Genomic DNA, 23,903 nt, shown 5'->3' on the forward strand with positions numbered 1-23,903 from the left:
TGACACGCAGAGCCTCCACCCTTTGGCCATCAATGGTGCCCACTGCCTATACTCGGAAGTATTGGCAGGCATGTGGGCTTTTGGCAGCATCTCCTTATCTCCCAGGGATACTAGGGACACTTCTATGTGTCCCCCAAAACTAACTGGGACTGTTTACCCCCCAAGCGCTACACAAGCCAACCCAGGTGTCTGCCCTCCAGTGGTGGGCTGTGCTCTCTTGAAACACCGGGAGTCACCCTTAGAGTATTCATGCTGGTAGCGCTCTAAGCATTTGTGGATGAATTGCCCTATCTTCTTATTGAAGTACCCTGGCTTCTTCCCAAATTTATATGAGTAATGGTTAGCAACCCCTCCCCCCCCGGGAATTGTTTTGGGGGCCTTTTGAGAGTTCCTTATGTTTACGTTTTTCTCCCCCCTCATCTTTCTGTTGGGAACTCTGACCACGTTTGTGGGTGTCCCCCCAGATATATTTTTGGACACTCAGCTTACTGTCTTCTAATTGCTAGTGCAACTCTGTAAAACAAATGTTGAGCATATGCTCTCTCAGAATCAAATCATATAATGCTTTGTAATCATTTACTTTGATGCCCCACACCCATCCATTCAGTGCCTTATTGGAGAAATCAAAACAGTTTACCCAAGTCTGGGTGGGAATTTTGGTGCTGTCCCTAAACCTCTGATGGCATTTTTCAGGAGTCAGCCCAAACTTGGCCAGTAAATCTGCGTTCAGGGGTGCATAGACATTCGTATCATGTGATTCTAATGTAAGGAGTTTGTCCCTCCCCACTGCTGGTAAATAAAACTACAAGGCCGCCCCTCATTGCTCCTCAGAGGTCCCATGAGCCCTTAGTGCAACTTCATAGGCAGCCAACCACGTATCAATGTCATCTCCCACCACAAAACTTGGCACCACATTTTTGGGTATACAACATTTTTCTCCCCAACAGGTCCTGCATATATGCTGCCACATCACTGCTGGTCTCAGACTTTCTTGCCTTGCTATCCAGCTCCTTGAGACTCAGTTCATGAGCCAGCAAAGTTTTCTTTTCAGCCAAGGCTCTCTCAGCTGCAGCTTCAACTCTCAGCCTCTTTGGCTTCTCTCTGCCCTCGTTTCCTCCTGTTCAGCTTCAATTGTTAACCTTGCCATTTGCAATTTGAATTCTCTCTCTTCTCTCCTTTCTTCTGCGATCAGGCCCTGATCAGAGACACTGCCATTGGCAGACAGACACACCTACGGGGTTAACAGTGTCACTGGTCTTAAAAAGCAGATGGCTGAAGGTGTGAGCGCAAAGTGCACTGTAAGTGCAAGCAAAAGCTCTTTGACAGCTGTACTATCAAAACAGACCTCAGAAATCTACCTTTCCGTCCTTCCATCATAGTGCATGTTTTGTTACTAGTATCTCAGGCAAATATTGAATATTTTCCTGTATGTGTGATAGCTGCAAAGTCACTCACACCTCTTGTACACTTAAAACATATGAAATTAGTATATCTCATTATTTGTTTTGTTTTTCTCTGAACAGAAATATCTCAAGAAACAAGTACAACCATTGTTCCAACATTTTAAAAGGCTAACAAATAACTGGACAGTGCTTCCGGATGGACCGATGGCACAGTAAGTTTTAAAAGATAAATGCTCATTTTCCAACTATTGCTAAGATTTCTCCATCAATATGATTAGGGTCTAGTAGGCCTGCATGTTATACTGACTGGCCTGCAAGAAGAACAGGATTTTGTACATCCGGGGGCTTATTTACAAGCCCCTTGCGCTGCCTTTGCATGGCTTTTCATGGCTTTGTAAGTATGGTGTAAGGTAACGCAGTGCAAGTCACTGCTTTACTTTACACTGAGTCACGGAGGCGTACCATGGGTATTGTGGTGAGTGTTCCCACACAACATCCATGGGTTTTGGCACATTCACAGATTTACTCAAATCTGTAAACCTGGGAATGCGTCAAAACTTTGTGCTTCCTCAGGGCAGGAACAATGAGGAAAAAAATCTTTATTTCTCATTGTTGTTTCCACTTTCCAAGTCTGCTGCATTCTGCAGTACACATAGAAAAAAATGCCTCTCTGAATTGTTTTTATGCAGGAAGGTGACATCCCACTGACAGTGCAGACACCCTTGCACCGCTGGTGCTAGGCAGCAATTTGTGTGCCAGCACTGGGGGAAAGGACAGAAATGCACCATATCTTGTATAGTGAGTGCATTTCTGCCCTTTTCCTGTTGTGCAGGACAATGCAGCAAGATCTATTGCTGCACTGTCTTGCACCACAGGGCTTTTTAATGTGCCCTGCAATGCGGGTGAGAGGGCTGGCCAGATTTAATTTGAATGTTTTGGGTGGTGTGGGGCTTCGAAGGAAGAAGAGCTCAAAACATCGCTGACTGTAAGAAGAGTTAATGTGATTATTTATTTATGTTGTTGTGGAGGGATCTCACTATTTTCCCACAAAAGAGGGCCACAACTGCCTGAGAGATGAGATTTGCCAAATAGTATGAGCAAAGTAGGATGGTGCTTCATACAGTGGCACATACTGTTGCTTTTCTTTAATGAAATGAACTACCTGCTTTCAGTGCTCAGTTTAAAAGTGTGTTAAGTAAGTGTGATGAAATTTAAACAGTGGCAGTGTAATATCAGGAATTACACATTTTGCATGTTGCACAAAATTCCCAAATTCACCTTGTTGTGCCACGTTGTGTAATTTTGCTGCCATTTGCAGTAAAATTATATCACAGGAACAAAGTGAACAACCAGAATGTGAGCGGCTACTTGTAAAGTTTCCCAAGCTTGTCTGATCTTAATTCAGCTCTGGATCACGGGGTCTCATGATACAGTGTGGTCCATGGGATAGAACATCCTGCACCAGGAAATGCTGTGGATAGCCACTGCAATACCTCTCGGCACAGGTCAGAGATTCAGGAATGGTGAAGCAAACACTAGGGTTGCAGAGCAGCTGCCTGCAGTTAGGAGTAGCTCAAGTTATGGCAACAGAGGTACCTGGAAAAGACCACTGGTTACTACTGCTGAGCAGCGGAAGTTCAGGTACTGCTAGACCTCAGCAATCTTTCAATAACAGCATAAATTAGGTAATTTCATAAATTTCACATTACGCTTGTTACACAAAATTCCCCAAATTGTGTCATTACTCTATGTTGTGCAAATATAGCATGGGACAGCTGAAACAATGTGAACATCCAGCATGCCAGTGGCTGGGGGGGCATGGACAAGCAGGAGTAAAGATAGCCTTATGACTTGAAGGCTCCGGCAATCAGGGCCCCACTGCTTGTTCAAGATTGCAACAGATTAGTCCATCTAGTGGAAAACTAGGTGACAGGGGACTGCAGACTGCCATGTGTAGCCTGCATATCAAGCAAGAGCCACACCGCCCCTTCCACTTATCAGTATTGTGAAGCTGTGGAAAGGCAGACAAAATGGCAGCTGCGGCAAAACATCTGCTGGCTCAAACCCCTGAACACTGTGATCCTGAGCCCTGGTGCCCTGAGGCTGCCTACAGTCTCTTGAACAATGGTGCGGGCTGCGGTGTGCTTCTCATAAATACTGGTCAGGATTCAAGCTGCGAAGCCGCGGGCTTACTGGCAAAATGGCGGCTTTGGAATAAATGCTGTTGGGGCCTCTTGGCGCTGGCTTTGACTTTTGGACTACATGAATGACCCCACTACAGAACTGCTTCAGTGGTGCTGGGATGCTTGGAGACAGATTGACGCTGAGGAAACCTGTGAAGGGTGGTTGAAGTTTCTGGAGCTGTGAATGTACAGAAGGACATAAAGGAGAGCGGTTTGTTGTTGTGGAGAACGGATAGTGGCGTATCACTGGGCCTGGTGGTGGGACGGTGACCTGTGTGGAATAGATGGGGTCCTGCATTACAAGAAAGGAGCCCTACTACCTGGCATGTTCACCTGACTAACATTGTGGGACAGGGCAAGTTGTGGGCCATCGCAAGTGCCTAGAAGTGTGAGGTGTGTGAAGTGGGCTTTGGACTTGGCATCTGGTGTTCTGGCTGACAGCTGTGGCTTATGGTTGCTATGCGCCCAGGAGGAAGAAACTATTGCTGTGTTTGTAATATATCCCATACTGTGGATCAGTGGCTCTGAGGCTTCGTGTCGTACTATGGGGACAACCTCTGACTCAGGAAGTCAAAGCTGCAGTTTGAAGTGCATAAGGAGCCTAGGCAGATGGAGGTTGAGGACCCCACCTCTGAGATGGCTTCAGAATCAGACTCCCTGGAGGTCAAGCACCTGCTATAACACTTGCAGCAGGGGTGCGTCTATCTCCTAATCTTTTTGCAATAGTGCTGGAACCCCTAAAAATGTAGCGGATACTCCCTCTGATTCAGGGGTAGACCCCTCTTAATTTTGCTAAACACAGATGATATTACAATGTATGTATATAATCCAGAGAGCGTGCTCCACCCCATCATCAAGGAAACTATTTACTTTGGGGAGTGTTCTGGGCTCTCCATAAATTGGGCAAAATTATACGTCTTCCGCCTCACACTGTGCATAAACCAATTTGAACTAGAATATCTGTTCGCATGGGCACACTCCTCCATCAAATACTTGGGAGTCTGGATGAGTCTAGATAAGGAGGAAGTACTGACTTTAAACTATTGCAGGGCTACCTCTAGACTGGGGGACAGAATCGTTGGATGGCTTAGGTTGCCATTGTCAATGGCAGGGTGCATTGTCTTTATAAAAATGGTAGTTCTGTAGGTGTTTCTTTATTATTTTATGAACAAACCTATTTCCCTAACTAAACATTTTCCTAAACCCTAACCACCCTGCTAGTGCATCTAATCTGGGCAGGAAAACAGCCATGAATATCCTGGTGTACATTGCCATTATCATCTGGGAGGGTTTGTCGTGCCAGATATAGGCCCAGATTAATGAAAAAGTGGTGCATCAGCTCTGATGCACCACTTTTTCTGCGCCCCCTACTGGAACCTAACGACATGGTTGCACTGTATTTAACATATGGCACATAACAGCGGTAGTCAGAACAATAGCATCAAGATTTTTGACGCTATTGTGGCACTTTGCTACAAGGAGGCCCATTGATTTAAATGGGCGCTGAAAATGACAGAAAAAATGGCGCAGTGAAATCTGTTAATTTTCACTCCACAGTTTGTTTGGGCCTCCTAGCGCCAGAACACCCCCCTTGCATACATTATACCTGCCTCAAGCATAATATGGCACAAGAGGCTACAAAGTGGAGCAATGCATGCATTGTACCACTTTGTAAATATGGCACAGGAGAAATGCCACCTTAATGCTATATTTGCGTGAAAAAGAATTACGCAAATGTGACGCAAGGTTTTGCTAGGGGCTTCTTATATCTGGCACATAGAGCTTTATTATCTTAGCGCTCAAGAGCACTTTGCCTACTATTGGCTTCGCCCTCTAAATACTTGCCCCATTCGGTCATCTAAACTGATGTAGCTCATTCACATCCACTAAATGTAGTTCTCTGGTCAAGGCTTTTCATAGAGTGAACGACATTAACACAGTATAATGCACAGTGAGGGCGTGGGATAAGATATGTCAGAAGTTATCCCTGTCACTTTTGTATAGCCCTGTGGCTCCACAATGGGTTCACCCATTGTTCAGCGTAGCGGCAGAACCCAAGACATGTGCCCAAATTCACAACTTACAATTTGTCAAATGGGGTGACTTTTACACTAATACAACATTTATATTAATGGACATGCTCACACTTCAACACAAACCTAATCCATTAGATTACTACGTACTCTACAAGCTTAAAATGTCAAGCAAGAAACTTACTTTGATGTTCCCTCGGAAACCTGATAGATCTGACCCACTTGAAACTTTAGTTACTGCTACCAGCCCTAAAAAAATATTTTCCAGTACAGAACAGAAAGTGCTCAACAGGGCTGTATACCCAGCAGCTATGGCATGGGTGTGGTACGGGAAGTAGATCTAAATAAGAGGATTAAGGAGGAGGTGTGGACCTTCTGCTATGCTCAAGTGGGAGAATTACTCCCCGGCAGTAGATTATGGTGGTCATTACAACCCTGGCGGTCGGTGTTAATGCGGCGGTAAGCCCGCCAACAGGCCGGCGGAAAAAAAAATTGAATCACGACCGTGGCGGAAACCGCCAACATAGACAGCCACTTTAACACTCAGACCGCCACGGCGGTATAAACAAACAGCATGGCGGTCACCACCAACAGACAGGCGGAGGACAATGTACCACCCACAATTTCACAACCTACCAATCCGCCACCTTTTCTGAGGCGGATTCACCGTGAACAAAAACACGGCGGAAACAGGACTTCGAAGGGAAAACGCTCACCTCTACACACCCCACGAGGAATCAGGACGCCATGGAACCCAAGCTCCAGGACCTGCCAGCCCTTATCTTCTTGCTCCTCTACCAGGAGCACGAACGCTGGCGGCGAAGACCATGGTGAGTACTGCACCTACGACACAGGGGAGGGGGGAGGGAAAAAACAGAGACACACATGCAACACCCCCACCCCCTCCCTCACCCACTACAACACACACACTAATACAGCATGATGCATTACAGTTACACCGCCCAAGCCCTCCGGAAGAATGCAAAGACAAAAGGAAATGAGTGTAACCATTGTAATATATTAAAATCCAGTACGCAAAAATATATATACACTATAAACAAATATATACACCAAGATCAGTAGTCCAGATAGTGCTCCATTGAAGTCCATGGAACACTGGGCCCACACGGCATGGGTGAGACCCACACTCAATCCCCGAACATGACGGAGAGAACACTGCAGGGGCATCAGATAGCAATAAAACAGGCACTTCAGGAGGAAGGGAAAGGGGGGGCACCTCAGCCGGTTGAGTGCACGACGCCAAATCCACAAGGGGGGCCACATGCCCACTGTGCAAAGCCACAGTCTCTCAAGTCTGTACAGTGGGTGGTATGCCCACTGTTCCATCCTGGGGAGTGTAAAGGCACAGTCTCTCAAGTCTCTACAGTGGGTGGTTTGCCCACTGTGCAATCCTGGGGAGTGCAAAGCCACAGTCTCTCAAGTCTCTACAGTGGGTGGGTTGCCCACTGTTCCATCCTGGGGAGTGCAGAGCCACAGTCTCTCAAGTCTCTAAAGTGGGTGGGTTGGCCACTGTTCAATCCTGGGGAGTGCAAAGCCACAGTCTCTCAAGTCTCTTCAGTGGGTGGGTTGCCCACTGTTCCATCCTGGGGAGTGCAAAGCCACAGTCTCTCAAGTCTCTACAGTGAGTGGTTTGCCCACTGTTCAATCCTGGGGAGTGCAAAGCCACAGTCTCTCAAGTGGATAACAGTCTCCACTGGTTCTGGAGGGGGCTTTGTGCCCAGAGTGCTTCATCCTGTCAAGGACAGAGGTAGTGGATGTAAATCTCCACTGGTTCTGGAGGGGGCCTTGTGCCCAGGGTGCTTCATCCTGCCAAGGACTGAGGTAGTGGATGTATCTCTCCACTGGTTCTGGAGGGGGCCTTGTGCCCAGAGTGCTTCATCCTGCCAAGGACTGAGGTAGTGGATGCCTTACTCCACTGGTTCTGGAGGGGGCCTGGTGCCCAGAGTGCTTCATCCTGCCAAGGACTGAGGTAGTGGATGTATCTCTCCACAGGTTCAGGAGGGGGCTTTGTGCCCAGAGTGCTCCATCCTGCCAAGGACTGAGGTAGTGGATGCCTTACTCCACTGGTTCATGAGGGGGCCTTGTGCCCAGAGTGCTTCATCCTGCCAACAGGGGGCCTTGTGCCCAGAGTGCTTCATCCTGCCAAGGACTGAGGTAGTGGATGCCTTACTCCACTGGTTCTGGAGGGGGCCTTGTGCCCAGAGTGCTTGATCCTGCCAAGGACTGAAGTAGTGGATGCCTTACTCCACTGGTTCTGGAGGGGGCTTTGTGCCCAGAGTTCTTCATCCTGCCAAGGACAGAGGTAGTGGATGTAAATCTCCACTGGTTCTGGAGGGGGCCTTATGCCCAGAGTGCTTTATCCTGCCAAGGACTGAGGTAGTGGATGTATCTCTCCACTGGTTCTGGAGGGAGCCTTGTGCCCAGAGTGCTTCATCCGGCCAAGGACTGAGGTAGTGGATGCTACTCCACTGGTTCTGGAGGGGGCCTTGTGCCCAGAGTGCTTCATCCTACCAAGGACTGATGTAGTGGATGTATCTCTCCACTGGTTCTGGAGGGGGCTTTGTGCCCAGAGAGCTTCATCCTGCCAAGGACTGAGGTAGTGGATGCCTTACTCCACTGGTTCTGGAGGGGGCCTTGTTCCCAGAGAGCTTGATCCTGCCAAAGACTGAGGTAGTGGATGCCTTACTCCACTGGTTCTGGATGGGGCTTTGTGCCCAGAGTGCTTCATCCTTCCAAGGACTGAGGTAGTGGATGTATCTCTCCCCTGGTTCTGGAGGGGGCCTTGTGCCCAGAGTGCTTCATCCTGCCAAGGACTGAGGTAGTGGATGCCTTACTCCACTGGTTCTGGAGGGGGCCTTGTGACCAGAGTGCTTCATCCTGCTAGTGACGGACTCAGTGGCGTCAGTGCCCTTGGCGCTCATAGGCCAGCGGTGCTTGTTGTGGCGGTGTCCTTGGCAGCGGTGCTTGTGGCGCCAGAGTCCTGTTGAGCGGTGCTTGTGGAGGCCTTCACCTGTTCAGCTATGCTTGTGGCAGCATGTCCTGTTCAGCGGTGCTTGCGGCGGCAGTGTCCTGTTCAGCGGTGCGTGTTGCGACGGGGTCCTTGGCATTGACTCAGCTGCTGGCGGTCATGTCTGGCCCAGCGGGGCTGGTGCTGGCAGTCCCTTATGGCCCAGCGGGGCTGGTGCTGGTGGTCCTTTATGACCCAGCGGGGCTGGTGCTCGTGGTCCCTTATGGCCCAGCGGGGTTGGTGCTTCTGGTCCTTTATGGCCCAGCAGGGCTGCTGGTGCTGGCGGTCCTTTATGGCCCAGCGGGGCTGGTGCTGGCGGTCCTGTCCTGGGCAGCTGGGCTGGTGCTGGCGGTCTTGTCCTGGGCAGCTGGGCTGGTGCTGGCGGTGGCCTCCTGGGCAGCTGGGCTGGTGCTGGCGGTGGCCTCCTGGGCAGCTGGGCTGGTGCTGGCGGTGGCCTCCTGGGCAGCGGGGATGATGGCGGTGGCCTCCTGGGCAGCGGGGATGGTAGCCTCCTGGGTAGCAGGGATGATGGGGGTCTTCTCCACCGTGCTGCTCTTCCCAGACTTGCTGAGTTTCTTGTGCCCCTTCCCCAACTTGGAAGGTGTCGGAGCTTACTCCACACTCCCACCTGTACCCCTCGGAGCGGCTTTGAGGGCTGGAGTCTTCCCCCTCTCCCACCGGCCACTGGCCAACTTTTGATGCTTGACAGGTGGAGGACTGTGGCTCCGTGCCACTCTGGCTGCACTGCTACCCGGTGCACTCCAGATTCCGGTGACTACAAGCACCACTGGTCCCGGAGATGTTGTGGCTGAGGTGCTAGGTTGGGACCTGGAGAGTCGGGCCCTAGGAGACTGACGGGGTGGAGGAGGTGAGGGAAAGAGGTCAAGGGTGGACAGGAAAAGTTTCTTGGGAACACTGGGACGGGTAGCTGGAGGAGGTTTGGGTGTGGAGGAAGAGGTTGTGGTTGTAGGAGGTGTTCGTTTGGTGACTTTGGGTGAAGGTGCATGCGCTGTAGGCTGTCGTGAGGTGGATGGCTGTTGGGTGGGTGTGTGGCTGCGTTTGTGTATCATGGGAGGTGGCATCACAGACACACTGGGAGAGGACACAGGGGACGTGTGAATGGTAGTGGGGGTGGTGACTGCATGTGAGCGGGGTGTGGTGGTGTGTGTGCTGGTGAAGGAAGTAGTGGCTGTAGATGTAGTGCATGCAGGTGTGAGTATAGACGAGACTGGGAGGGAGGAGGGAGACGAGGAGGAGGGGGACACAGTGGAAGCAGTGGATGTTAGTGTGTCTGCATGTGTGTGATGCTTGCATGAGTGTCTGTGGGATGTGTGGTGCTTATGCTTGCCTGAGCTTCCCTTGTGTGTTGACGTGTGTGCATGCTGGTCTGAAGGTGTGCTTGGCATAGGCTGAGGTAGAGGGGATTGGGTCTGGGTGGAGGAAGTTGGAGGGGGGAGGCTAGAGACAGGGACAATAGCTGCCATCAGTGCTGAGGCCAGAGTCTGAAAAGCTCGCTGAAGGGCCGTCTGACCAGAATGAATGCCCTCCAGGAAAGCATTTGTTTGTTGCAACTGCCTTTCCACACCCTGGATGGCATTCAAAATGGTAGACTGCCCAACTGTGAGGGACCTGAGGAGGTCAATGGCCTCCTCACTGAGGGCAGCAGGGGTGACTGGGGCAGGGCCTGAGGTGCCTGGGGCGAAGGTGATGCCCACCCTCCTGGGTGAGCGGGCATGGGGCAAAGGCTGAGGGGCTGCTGGGAGGGCGGTGCTGGTGGGGGGGTGGCGGCTGTAGATGCGGGAGGCACAGATGTTGCCGCCACCACAAGGGAGCTCCCATCAGAGGACGAGTCCGTATCACTTGTGTCAGCTCCTGTCCCCGCCGTGAAGTTCCCCTCGCCCACCGTCCACTGGTGAATTCCGAGTCCGTAGTCTCGCCCTCCAGGGCCATGTGGGATGCAGCTCCCTCCTACTCCGGTGCCAATGCTCCTCCTCCTGATGATGCTAATGCACACAAGAACAGGGAGACCACAAAAAGGGGGGAACACAGAAGAAAGACATGTTGGGTGCATGCATTACCGCTACCGTTGGCGGACACGACAGACACAGAAGCCCCCTGCACTACACAGCGCACTTGGGGTCCACTGTTCAATCCCTGGGACATGGCCTACAAGGCTATGGCCGACATCTGCACACATGGATATCACAGGAGCCTGACTAGGTGTACTTGGCACTGTACACAGGTGGGGTGGGATGCCACAGGGTCTGCCAGAACAAGGGGACCTAACTAGCACACTCGCCCTGGCCTAGGGAAACCCACAGCCCACTTCCCCCACCCAGACACCTCCACTGCGCGCAAAATCAGCTGAATGAAAGTGTACTCACCCCTTGTGGCTGCTGTGATGCCCTCAAGCGCCCATCCAACTCCGGGTACGCCACCGCCAGGATCCTGAACATCAGGGGGGTCATGGTGCGACGGGCACCCCTCCCACGTTGGGAGGCCATCCCCAGCAGGGCCTCAGCCGTCTTCTTCCTCCAGCGGCAAATGTACTCCCTTCTCATAGGGCAGTGGGTGCTCCGTCTGTGATAGACCCCCAGGGTCCTGGCGTCCTTGGCGATGGCACGCCAAATATCCTTCTTCTGGTGGGCACTAACCTACATGAATTGTACAGGGGAAAAAGGAAAGTCATTACCAACTGCACCGTCACAGTCATTGGCCCCCATCCCTACCCTTGCCATGTGGCACATGCACTCACCGTCGTTTCATGCACGCCTCAATCTCCCCCCCCATCTTTCAGGTATCGAGTGATTGAACAGATAGAAAATGGCGGTCACGTCCGCGGCAGTGCGTACCGTCACCGCCGGCGTACATCGTCATTGGCTCCTGGGACCCATAGGGTCCAATGTTAACCTATGCAGAATTGAGCCACAGTCTTCGACCGCCTACCGCAACGGTGTACCACGCCAGCGCAGTTACCTCACATCCCATTGTCCCACTTTACGGGTCAGGCAGCTGCCATTTCAGGGGCCCACATGGCTTAATTTTTAACTGCGTCACACATACCTAGGCCTTGCCTCAACACTCATACAGGCCAAATTTCAGATTATGATTTGTGTTCTGTGTAAGCTGTTGGTACGTACCTCTGAGTTGGTTGACTCTGTGCTCGCTGTTGTCCTTCATAGGCACAGTCCGCTGGGACATGTGAGGAGATGGCGGCATCCTCCGGTGTACAGACCGCTGGTGGACCTGTCGACAATGGAGGAAAGACATGTGATCATCACCTACAGGCTTGATCGTGCCACAATCCTGGAACTGTGTGCCCAGCTGGAGCCAGACCTGATGTCAGCTATCCGCCATCTCACAGGAACCCCTCTCTAGTGCAGGTGCTGTCAGTACATTTCCTTGCAAGTGGGTCATTTCAAACAACAGTGGCCATAGCATCAGGGATGTCCCTGCCTATGTTTTCCAATGTGTTGTCCAGAGTGTTGTCTACCCTGCTGAAACACATGTGGAGCTACATCATTTTCCGTCAGGTGGAGGATTTGCCTACAGTGAAAAGTGACTTCTATGCCCTGGGACATATCCCCAACATCATAGGTGCCATTGATGGGACACATGTGGCTTTGGTACCCCCCCCGCAGGAGTGAAATGGTGTACAGAAACCGGAAGAGTTATCATTCTATGAAAGTGTAGATGGTGTGTTTGGCAGACCAGTACATCTCCATGTGAATGCCAAATTCCCTGGCTCAGTGCATGACGCTTACATCCTGCGGAATAGCAGCATCCCTTATGTGATGGGTCAACTCCAGAGGCACTGTGTGTGGCTATTAGGTGAGCACCTGGAAGCAAGTCAGTGGGAATGGTTGTCTGGGTCTGGTGATATCCCTACTGATTAGTGTGTGGCTAACAGTTGTCCCTCACCATTTGCAGGTGACTCTGGTTACCCCAACCTGTCATGGCTACTGACCCCAGTGAGGAATCCCAGGACAAGGGCAGAGGAACGCTACAATGAGGCCCATGGGCGGACTCAGAGGATTCTAGAGCGGACCTTCGGCCTCCTGAAGGCCAGGTTCAGGTGCCTCCATATGACAGGTGGATCCCTATTCTACTCACCAAAGAAGGTGTGCCCGATCATCGTGGCCTGCTGTATGCTTCACAACTTAGCTTTGCGACAACAGGTGCCTTTTCTGCAGCAGGATGTTCCAGATGGCGGTGTTGTGGCAGCTGTGGAGCCTGTGGACAGTGAAGACGAGGAAGCAGAAGAAGTGGACATTGACAACAGGAACTCGATTATCCTGCAATACTTCCAGTGAGACACAAGTAAGAATACAAACCTGCTTACTACATGTACTTTACCACTACTACCTCTCTACTGTCTGTCGTTTTCACCCCGTGTACGGTCACTGAGTTGTCACTTTCCCTTACGATTTCACAGATATGGGTCCCACTGTGTGACATCTGCTTTGTTTCCTCATGGACTAGAGCTGTGTGACATAGGTATGTTGACATTACAATTGAAAGAGCATTTTGACACTGTAATTGCTAATACACTATTTCGAAATCACAGACAGACTCCAGATTGTTTTCTGCTTTAAGGGAGTTTATTTCAGTGCTCAATATTGGAGGGGGTTGTAAAAGGGTAAGGGGTGATGGTGGAGGAATCTCCATGGCAGAGTCCAGTCTATTAGTCTCACAGGTGCATTGCCCAAATGGGCATAGGAAGTGGAGCTGGGGCAGTTTGAGAATGAACAGGGTGACAAGGTGGGACAGAAGGAAGACATTCAGGGTGGTCTCATTTCTTGGCGAGGGTCTTGGCATAATTCTCTGTCTTTGTGCTGGATCTCAGGGACCGTTTGCGGGGTGGTTCTCCCTCTGCAGGGGGTGGGGTACTGGCGTGGTGGTCCTGTGACGGTGCCTCATGTCCACTAGCGCCGGTGGAGGTGGTGGGCAATTCATCGTCCAGGCTAGTGTCAGGGGCCCCTTGTTGTGCCACAGTGTCCCTCCTGGTGTTGAGGACTTCCTTCAGCACCCCTACGATGGTGCCCAGGGTGGAATTGATGGATCTGAGTTCCTCCCTGAAGCCCAAATACTGTTCCTCCTGCAGGCACTGGGTCTCCTGAAACTTGGCCAGTACCGTTGCCATCGTCTCCTGGGAATGGTGGTAGGCTCCCATGGTGTTGGAGAGGGCCTTGTGGAGAGTGGGTTCCCTTGACCTGTCCTCCCCCTGTCGCACATCAGCCCTCCCAGTTCCCCTGTGTTCCTGGGCCTCTGTCCCCTGGACCGTGTGCCCACTGCCACTGCCCCAGGTCCCTGTTGTTGTTGGGGTGGTGGGTTTCCCTGGGTTCCCTGTAGTGGTGGACACACTGCTGATTGACGTGTCCTGGGGACAGAGGTATGGGCCCGCTGGGTGAGTGCTGTGCTGGTGTTTCCAGAGGGGGGAAGCTCTGTGGTGGCCTGTGACTGTGTCAGGGGAACCAACTGTCCAGAGATCCCCGATGGGACGGGCTGGTCATCTAGATCCAGTTGGACAGAGCTGCTGTCATCACTGTGGGCCTTTTTGGTGGTGTGGACATGTGTGGACCCTCCTGTCCGGTGATGTTGGGTAGGGGTCCTGCAGGGGTATGAAAGGATGTTTATGACATCTGTGTGTGCCATGGTGTGCAATGGGTGGGTGACCATGTACCGCAGTGCTTGCATTCCTGTGTGGGACCTTGTGTGATGATGGTTTAGGGGGGTGTATGGGTATGTGCAGTGGCCATGCTTTGGTGATGGGTGTCCATGCTTTGTTTTTGCATGCAGGGCTTGGTGTTAGGATGTGTGGTTTGTGATGTTGGGACATTTGTGAGGAGTTGGAGTGATGGGGGTGAGGGTGGGGGTATGTGATAGCATGCAAGTAGGGTAGGGGATGTAATAGTTAAAAGTTGACTTACCAGAGTCCCTTCCTCCATCAACTCCTGCGAGGCCCTCAGGATGCAGAATCACCAAGACTTGCTCCTCCCATGTTGTTAGTTGTGGGGGAGGAGGTGGGGGTCCGCCGCCAGTCCTCTGTACCGTAATATGGTATCTTGAGACCATGGAACGCACCTTCCCCCATAGGTCATTCCACCTCTTCCTGATGTCATCCCTATTGCTTGGGTGCTGTCCCACTGCGTTGACCCTGTCCACTATCCTGCGCCATAGCTCCATCTTCCTGCAGTGCTGCACCTGTGATCCGAATAGCTGTGGCTCTACCTGGATGATTTCCTCCACCATGACCCTTAGCTCCTCCTCAGAGAACCTGTGGTGTCTTTGCTGTGCCATGGGGTGGTGTGGGTGATGTGTGGGGTAGTGTGTGTAGTGATAAGTGGGGTGATATTTAGTGGTATGTTGTGTGAGGTACATGGAAGTTATGTGGGTGATGGTATTGTGTGCCTGTGGATGCTTGGTAGTTGTTTGTAGTGTCTCTCTCTGGCCTTCTCTCTGTAATTTTGTCGTAGGGGTTTGTGGGTGATGTGGGTGTGTGTTTTATATTGTAATGGGTGTGTGGGAGTGGTGTGTGTATGTGTATCAGGTGTGTGAATTTCGAATTGTCCAATGTGGCTGTGTTTTGTAAGAGTGTGTGTATTTTGAGCGCGGCGGTGTGTACTGCCAATGGAATACCGCAGTTGAAAGACCGCCGCGTGCATTCGTGTGTCGTGAGAGTGTGGGCGTATTTCTGTTGGCATGACGGTGGAGGTTTTGTTTTCGCCAGTTTATCACTGACCTTTGGTGTGGCGGACTTGTGTGGGTGTCTGAATTCTGGCGGATTCCGAGCAGTGGGTCATAATGACCGGGGCGGAATTCCACTGCCGCGGCGGTGTGTTGGCGGTCTTCTGCACAGCGGTAGACGGCTTTTGCCTCCAATGTTGTAATGAGGGCCTATGTCTCATACACTTCTCTTTTTTCCACCGTCTCTATAATACCCATTAGCAGTTGTACCAATAGGGTTTGCGAGACAAATTGTGCACGATGTAGCTAGGAGGAGGCAGACTTTATTCTCCTGGTGTGACGATGGGGACTGATCCAACACTTCTGGTTACATATTGCACACCTATTGCGGGAAATGGTTGAACTAATAGTACAAGTAACCCCACTTATTGCGCTGTTGCAGTGGGTCCAAAAAATAGCCCACACTGATCACAAATGTTTTGCTCTTGCTCTGCTGTTGGCTAAGAGATTAGTGTCAAAACACTGTGGCAAAGCCCCAATGAAAGAACAAAAGCTGCAGGAACGTATGTATTGTAGCGAACAAACAGAACTGTACAGTGATTTATTGAGTTCAACCTCTCAGCCACATGATATCTGGGCACAGTACTTAAATTGTAAGTAAAAGGGTGCCAGTGCCCAAAGTCCTCCTCTTAAATTCACGGCTGCAGCAAGTAAATGTTTGAACACGGAATACTGAGGCGGCCTAACTCTAAAGCCATCTCGGGCCTCTTCAGTACATATAAAGCCACTCCCTGCCCCTTCAGCTCACTCTGGCAGCTTTCTGCTTTCTTCCATTGTGATGCTTGTACGACGGTATATAAAAACTACTTCTGGTTTGCTTCACTCTGATGGGGGATGTGCTGCCCGCGAATCACCGCTGTTAGTTGGATGATATCACTGTGCTGCTACGTAATGACCCCTGTGTTGTTTTTTGGCTCCCCGGAGCTACAGAGTCAGGCCGATAATGTTGTATTGCACTGTACTGTTGTTTGCATAAAAAGAAATAAAGTACTTAAAGAAAGAGAGGATGCCAGTGGCTCTCATTTGCTCCAGTTGCATTTCTAGCGCTGTGTTTCTAAACTCAGAATGAATCCTTGCACCAAAATAGACTTAAGGGCACATCTTGCACTAAAATATAGCAATAAGGCCCATATTTATACTTTTTGATGCAAAACTGCACAAATGCATTTTTGCGTCAAAAAGTTTAGCGCTGGCTTGCGCCATTCCTCAACCCCACCATATATATACTATGATGCACGATGCGCTAAGAAATGGTTAGAGTAAAAAACCATGACCTTAACCCTTACGCCCTGTCATAAGGCAAAATGACGTAAATACTGCAAAACTGACTCAACACCGTTTTGCGGCACGTGAACATGTTGCAAACAGATCTGCACTTTTTTAACACAGCATTTGCGTCAACTTTAGATGCACAAGCAGGAAACAGTGCAGTTTAAAGGGAAGATGGAAGCAGCAGGCCAGGAAAGACCACAGGGTGACCCCATTCACCCAGGCACCAGCCAGGAGGATACACAGGAGTCCCAGGAGAAGGAAAAGAAAAAGAGAAGGTGTTGGTTCAGTGAGGAGGAGCGCAACATCCTTGTCAGAAAGGTGACGGAGCACCAACACCAGCTCTTTCTCACCTCCAAATGGACAATTGGTAAGAGAGAGGCTATATGGCAGCAGATAGTTGACAAAATCAACAGTGTGGCAGGGGTAAAGCGAACTGTCACTGAGTGCAAGAATCGCTGGCATGATTGCAAGCGTAGAAGTAAGGAGAAAATGGCAGGAACAGAAAGGCAGCCCTGTAGACCAGAGGTGAAAGTCTAGCACATCAGAAGGACCTGGATGAAATGGAGGAGATGGTTGCAGCGGTTATACGGGAAGAGCTGGTCACAGGAATACAAGGATAGGACAGCGCAGACTTCCAACGACCACCACAAATGCAGAGTAAGTTGCATGGTGGAAATAACTGCTAATTTTACAACTGCCAGAAGGAGGAGGCACATAGGACACACTCAATGCATGCTAAAGGATTACATTGGGACACATTCCCCATGAATCAAGATGCACTATCAACATAATCAACAGATGTACACAAGCCTTGGTTGTGCAAGGTACTACAACACATACACAACCTGGACATACATCAATCACCAGGGCTATACACCAGCATGTACATATGCAGCACATTGGATGGAAGGCACGTCTAATTACTGTGCCTGTGGCTTTGTCATCACAACACCCCTTGCATATAGTCAAACCTACTCTACTTACACAACTTAGACATCAGAGACTAGGAAGAAAGTTAATACCATTCCTGGGGTCACATCATGGTGGTGTCTTTTGCAGAAATACTTCGCTACCGCAGTGACCCATTGCCGAAACACGTTTGCTGCATCTTACAGCACACATTGAAATGGCACCTTAGCTAACATTACTTGTACATGCGCAGGAATGGACACCACCCAGCACATGTACAATACATCCCCTCAAGGCAGCCACTTCTTCCTCATGCTGCATCAATGCCTGTCTGGGTGCTGGGAGAACTAATCTGTGCAGCTGCCGGGAGAATTTCAGGGTGGTCCTGCATCACAGTAAATATGCCACTTCCCTGCGTATCTACTTGGTGCAGTGTTGAGGTACACATATTGATGCTGATCAGAACTGTGCCACTAGAGAAACGTGTGCACTAAAGATTGCAATCTGTAGAACACAACACATACAGGGTGAACCCACAATAACTCTGACACAACCATATGAGCCATATAGGAATGGGGACACAATCCCACAAATACAACAAATAGTGTATGTCTGTGAACATTATGGTGCACATTATTACATTGACGGCCGGGGGATGCCGCACGGGCAAGTCCAGCGTTGGTAAGACTGACAGTGCGGTCTTCCCTCCACGGTAGGCATTACGAATTTCATCCTGGTATGGCCGGTGGAAACCATGTCTCCTCACGTCAGCTCTGTGGGGAAGTCACCACAACATTGTTGCTGGATCAAATAGAGCAAGCGCCAATCTTGGGGTGGATTGGGTGTGACAGCACATGTGCACTTTTCACCGTAAACCAGGCAGTGGAAAGCACAAAGGGCCTGGTCACGGGGGCCCATCCACTGCCCACGCCAAGTGCATGGGTAGTGCAGGGGAACCCAAGGGCACACCATACCCCATTACCACCAACCTTTGCATGGTGGTTGGACTGCCATGCAAAGGCTGGTGGAAAAGTGGGATCATAATCTGGAGGACAGCGCTAATTGCAATGCTAGGCTGATGTTGTCGGGCAGGTGGCCTTGCCAGTCCGTTAGCTGGTGGCAACCTGGCAGTGTCAGGCCACTCTTCCGTGGGGCATTTCCAGTGGTCCAAATGTGCCTGTGTCACCTGCGGTATTGGTGGTGGTCAGATTGCCAATGCTAGTATGGTGATTATAGGACTGCCAGACTTGTAATGAGGGCCCATGTGTGCAATCCGCCACAAAGCCTTAGACTGGCTCTCCTCCTTCCTCACCGACCGAACCCAGAGAGTCCGCCTCCCGCCCTTCCACTCCACCACTACCAAGATCACCTGCGGAGTCCCCCAAGGGTCCTCTCTCAGCCCCACACTCTTCAACATCTACATGATCCCCCTAGCCAACATTATCCGAGCACACGGAATCACCATCCTCTCATATGCAGATGACACCCAACTCATCCTCTCCCTCATCCGCAACCCCACCACCGCCAAAACCAACCTACACGCCGCTCTCCTAGACACCGCCAACTGGATGACCACTAACCATCTCAAGCTCAACTCAAACAAAATCGAAGTCATCATCTTCGGCCCCAACAAAACTACATTGGAAGCCTCCTGGTGGGCCGCCACCCTAGGCCCTGCACCCACCCCTGCAACCCACGCACACAATCTTGGTATCATCCTCGACCCCGCCCTCTCCATGACACAGCAAATCAATGCTCTAACCTCCTCCTGCTTCCACACACTCCACACCCTAAAAAAATCCTTCAAATGGATCCCCCCAGAGACCAGAAAGACAGTCACCCACGCACTCATCAGCAGCAGACTGGACAACGGCAACGCCCTCTACGCCGGCACCACACTCAAACTCAAACGCAAACTCCAAAGAATCCAGAACACAGCTGCGCTCCTCGTCCATGGCCTCCCCCGACACGAACGAATCTCACCACACCTCAAATCCCTACACTGGTTCCCCATAGACAATAGAATCACATTCAAGATCCTCATCCACGCACACAAATCCCTCCACAACACCGGCCCAACCTACCTCAATGAAAGAATAAACTTCCACACTCCCACACGCAACCTCCGATCAGCCGACCTCGCCCTAGCCACAGTCCCCCGCATCCAGCACACCACCACAGGAGGCAGGTCTTTCTCCTACCTCGCCCCCAAAACCTGGAACTCCCTCCCCACCGACCTTCCCAAAACCAAAGACCTACTGGTCTTCAGAAAGAACCTCAAGACTTGGCTGTTCAACCAGTGACCCTCCCTGCCCCCCCTCCCTGGCTCCCCCCCGTTCCACCCCCCAGCACCTTAAGACCCTCACAGGTGAGTAGCGCGCTCTACAAATTTCTTTGATTGATTGATTGATTGACTTGTACAACTAGCTGCAATCTCTCCGTCTAGCTAGCTAGAGGCTTTGATCAAAGTTGAAAATAATTGGACTAGCTTTCTCCATAATTTAGTGGCATCAGGAACTGTAATACCCATGCCGGCCATCCCTGGGTCCACCCCTGTGCCAGTGGTAAATTAGCTGCCCTGCCACAATGCTGCATCCCTTGTGCCATAGTGCAAGGATGGCTGCGTTGAGGGGGGGATCATAGTTTTGTTGGAAGGAGCCCCTTCCAGTGCAACCAGAAACAGAAATGGCAATCTGCTAGGTCCATGTGTGCTGTGCAATGCATCACCCATACACAAACTTTAACACGAGGAGCACACAAAGTAAACTTCATCATTGCGGCTTGGTAATGTCATCTCTGAGGTGGTGTAAAATATTGGTACTGCCTCAGGTGTATGAAAACACGTAAATCTGAGACAGTGACAAAATGCAATGTGTGTTGGTGTGGCTTGACCACCGCAACATCCATTGGAAGGCCTCCCATGCAAATTGATGCATGGGAAGGAGCCGTAATTACAAGGTGGGTTCAAGCCACAATAAGGGAATAACTCACACCTTGTACATATGACACATCCCATTGCACCACCTGAGCTTCCCTTTATGTGACACTCAGGTGGGGCAAAGGCCTGATAAATGGGATCCATAATGTACAAGAACAACGTTTGGGCTATTGTCACTGAGCCTCCAAAACCAATTAAATGATGTGCAATGGTCACTGCCACAAAATGGAAATATTGATTTTACACCACCTCATTGCAGAGGATAATGGCTCTCCTGCCGACCTGCCTGTCCCGGATTTCACTAATGAGCTGGATGACCAGCTGACAACCATCAGCCAACAGACTCTCCAGGATGTCCTGGGATCCTTCCAGACACCACCTCCAGTTGCAATGTTGGGGGCTCCCCCCAGATGACCCACCCAACACTCAAAATGTACCAGCTGCCTGTACTAACACAGCTCAGGACTCCCAGGACCCAGAGACAAGCTTCCAGAGGACAGTGGTAGGAGTCCAGCTGGAGCTGGTCACGGGTGGAGATGGAGACCGTGGCAAGTAGCCTAAAGGGAGTGCACACATGCCTCGTGACAGCTAATGAGAACACAGCTCCCATCCGAGGCACACACTCCCCACTGCTTGGAGTCCAGCAGTGTCTGGCGGACATAGCTGCTGCCATGAGGGAGAGGCCACAACAACTCCCCTCCCAAACTGGCAGCAGCATGACAGACAACAGGCTGAAGTCCATTCAGCGTGAAGTGGCCTTCCTCAGGGAAGACACGCCTGCCTACCACTGCAATGTGGCAGCTATATTGAAAAATCAGCAGTTCCTCCTTGCTGTAGTGATGCCTTATGTCTTATCACAAATGGCAGCTGTCAGGAGATTGGACTCCACATCTTTAACCCTTGAAGTGTGTGTGGCCCCCTCTACCTCTCCACCACCAATGGCAGGAAGCACCACACACAGCAGAGGATGAAGATGTGGAAGAAATTACTTTCACCCAGTAGCATCAGTCTGGCCAGTGTTCTCCTTTGTTCTGGGCTCAAGATCATGGCAGTGTTGTCACTGTTGACTTGCCTACTACAGACTGTCATTGTCTCTCACTTACCAATTGACAATTTGTGTTCCTCCACTCTCATTGACACTATTCCAAAGCATGCCTCATGATGTCCCTCAACCCTGGACTTGTATTGTGTCACAAATAGCTGGGTTTCACAAATGGGGTCTCTGGACATTATAAATATCTTACTTCCACAATTCCATTTGTAAATAAACACCTTGCACACATTTAGCATGTCTCCGTCTACAGTGATCCATCTACTCAGCTAAATGATTGAAATGTGTTAATCCATGTCATTGGTCATAGAATATCAGTACATGAGTGCAGGACTGAAAGCTACACACAAGGATCCTAACATGATAAATGTGTATGATGGTGTGATCTCCTAGAAGGAATTCACTGAGTATGTGAAAATGAAGGACACATATATAGTCTCCTCATAATAGACGGCAGGTCTGGCTGAAAAGCAAGTCATGGGCAATATAGTCAGCTGGTATTGCCAGAAGAACTCATTAGTGTGGTACAGAGGTAGCTAAACTTATCTGTGATGGCCACCGGTCAGTGTTGCAGGATAAAGTTCCAATTGTGGCTGTTGTCAGATGTGTCACAGTTCCCAGCATTGTAACTACAGGACACCAACACTGACAGCTGAAGTACCAGACTTACCTGTCCATTAAAAGTATACATAGTCATCATGAATGGTGGGTCCACTGGATGGCAGATGCTTGGACTAGTAGATGTCATGTTGTAGTCAATATGACAGCTCCATTGTCAATAGGGGTAGCACATGGTAAATGAGGTATATTGAATGCAGGACAGATTCCCTAGGCCATTCACCCAAGTTGCCTAAAGCACTCATGGGAAGACCCTGAGACTCAAACTAATTACACAAAATGTATGCAATTATAACAAGATATTTATTCTAAAACAAATCTACTTAAAAAACAATACCCTATACTAAACTAACCTATACTAACTATACTTATCATACAACTACATATCTCTAACCTATGCTAAACTTAACTTGTTCATGAAATACCACACTGTAAACATTGTCCCCTCACCCCCTTAAGATACAAGATACAAGTAGGACAGACAGCAATTACTGCAACTACACATGTACTACCTTATCCTATGTCCTAAACATATATATATATATTTTCTGGTAATTTTCTTTTTTTTTTTTGTAATAAACACATACATACCCCACCTTGACCCCCCCACCAATTAAAACATAAGAATATTAACCCACTCCCCAACTATACTTATCCTAACTAATTGCTACACTACATTATCCTAACAGTAACTACATAAAACTCAAACTAAAATATGTTACAACTTTAAAAGGAGGGGGAAGGAACTGGGAGGCATACCATAACTGTCCAAGTTCATTTTTTGTACTTCTTCACCTTGTTTTTAATGTACTTTAAAATGTTAGGGTCTTCTGCCAAATCATCCTCCAACTTATCCAAAAGACTGAGGATTAGGTTAATGTCCTGACACAGATCCAGTTTAGACTGGGATGGCCCAGCGGCTGGTGGAGGCAAGACTGGTGCTTGTGTGCAACTGGGGCTGCAGATGTGGATGGGTGAAGCTGGGAGCGCCTGCATAGTTGAGGAGCTTGCTCCATGCATTTTCTTGGGTGGCTGTGTGGATCCCCCATTTAGAAAGGGCTGCCATTCACCTGAAGGTTTTTCAGCTCGAAGACGACAAGCTATGCAGCGGTATCCTGAATGCACTTCCAGGAGGTGGCAGTACCGTTCGGCCCTCCATGTGAACTGGCCCCTCTCATCATTTGTCATGTTGGCAGCTGTAAAATGGGGACAATCAACCATCTGTATCAGCATTTGGTAGAGTACGTACAGATTTGTAACTTACACAGCTACAACTGACATATATAGTCCCACACACATTCTTCAAAAATAATGAATTGCTCCTCATCTGCGTCTATATCCAACTATACATCATCAGTATCTTGTACATGTCAGTGGGATGACATCAATCCATTGTAAATCAAAAGGGGCCACAGTGGATAGGAACTAATAATGGGCTGCTCAACATCACTCTCATCTACACTGTGGTTAGCCATGCAATACACCAAGGCCTTAGCACTCATGGAGTGAAGGTGTGGCCCATTTGTTAGGGGGGCTACTAATTACCAAGCTGGTATACTATGTTGTAATACATCTACATTCATGTGTCCAGGCCTGAGCCTACATTGCAAGGGTCCAGCTGCATTTTCCATGCTATAGCCACATCTACAACTGATGCTATCTTGCCATGAGAAAGGCTGGCCAATGCCTGAGCTGCACATCACTGCTGTCCAGACAAAACA

General features: G+C 49.9%; 1 protein-coding gene across 1 annotated transcript in view; it reads left to right on the forward strand.

The window, feature by feature from the left end:
- The window catches only part of LOC138284184 (aminopeptidase Ey-like), a 663,484-nt gene that overhangs the window by 443,870 nt on the left and 195,711 nt on the right, over positions 1 to 23,903 (forward strand). The window contains exon 16 of the mRNA XM_069222683.1: positions 1,524 to 1,615. Within this exon, the coding sequence (XP_069078784.1) occupies positions 1,524 to 1,615 (92 nt within the window). The remainder of the gene's footprint in view (positions 1 to 1,523; positions 1,616 to 23,903) is intronic.

This window comes from Pleurodeles waltl, chromosome 3_1, assembly GCF_031143425.1.
Source record: "Pleurodeles waltl isolate 20211129_DDA chromosome 3_1, aPleWal1.hap1.20221129, whole genome shotgun sequence".
NCBI lineage: Eukaryota > Metazoa > Chordata > Amphibia > Caudata > Salamandridae > Pleurodeles > Pleurodeles waltl.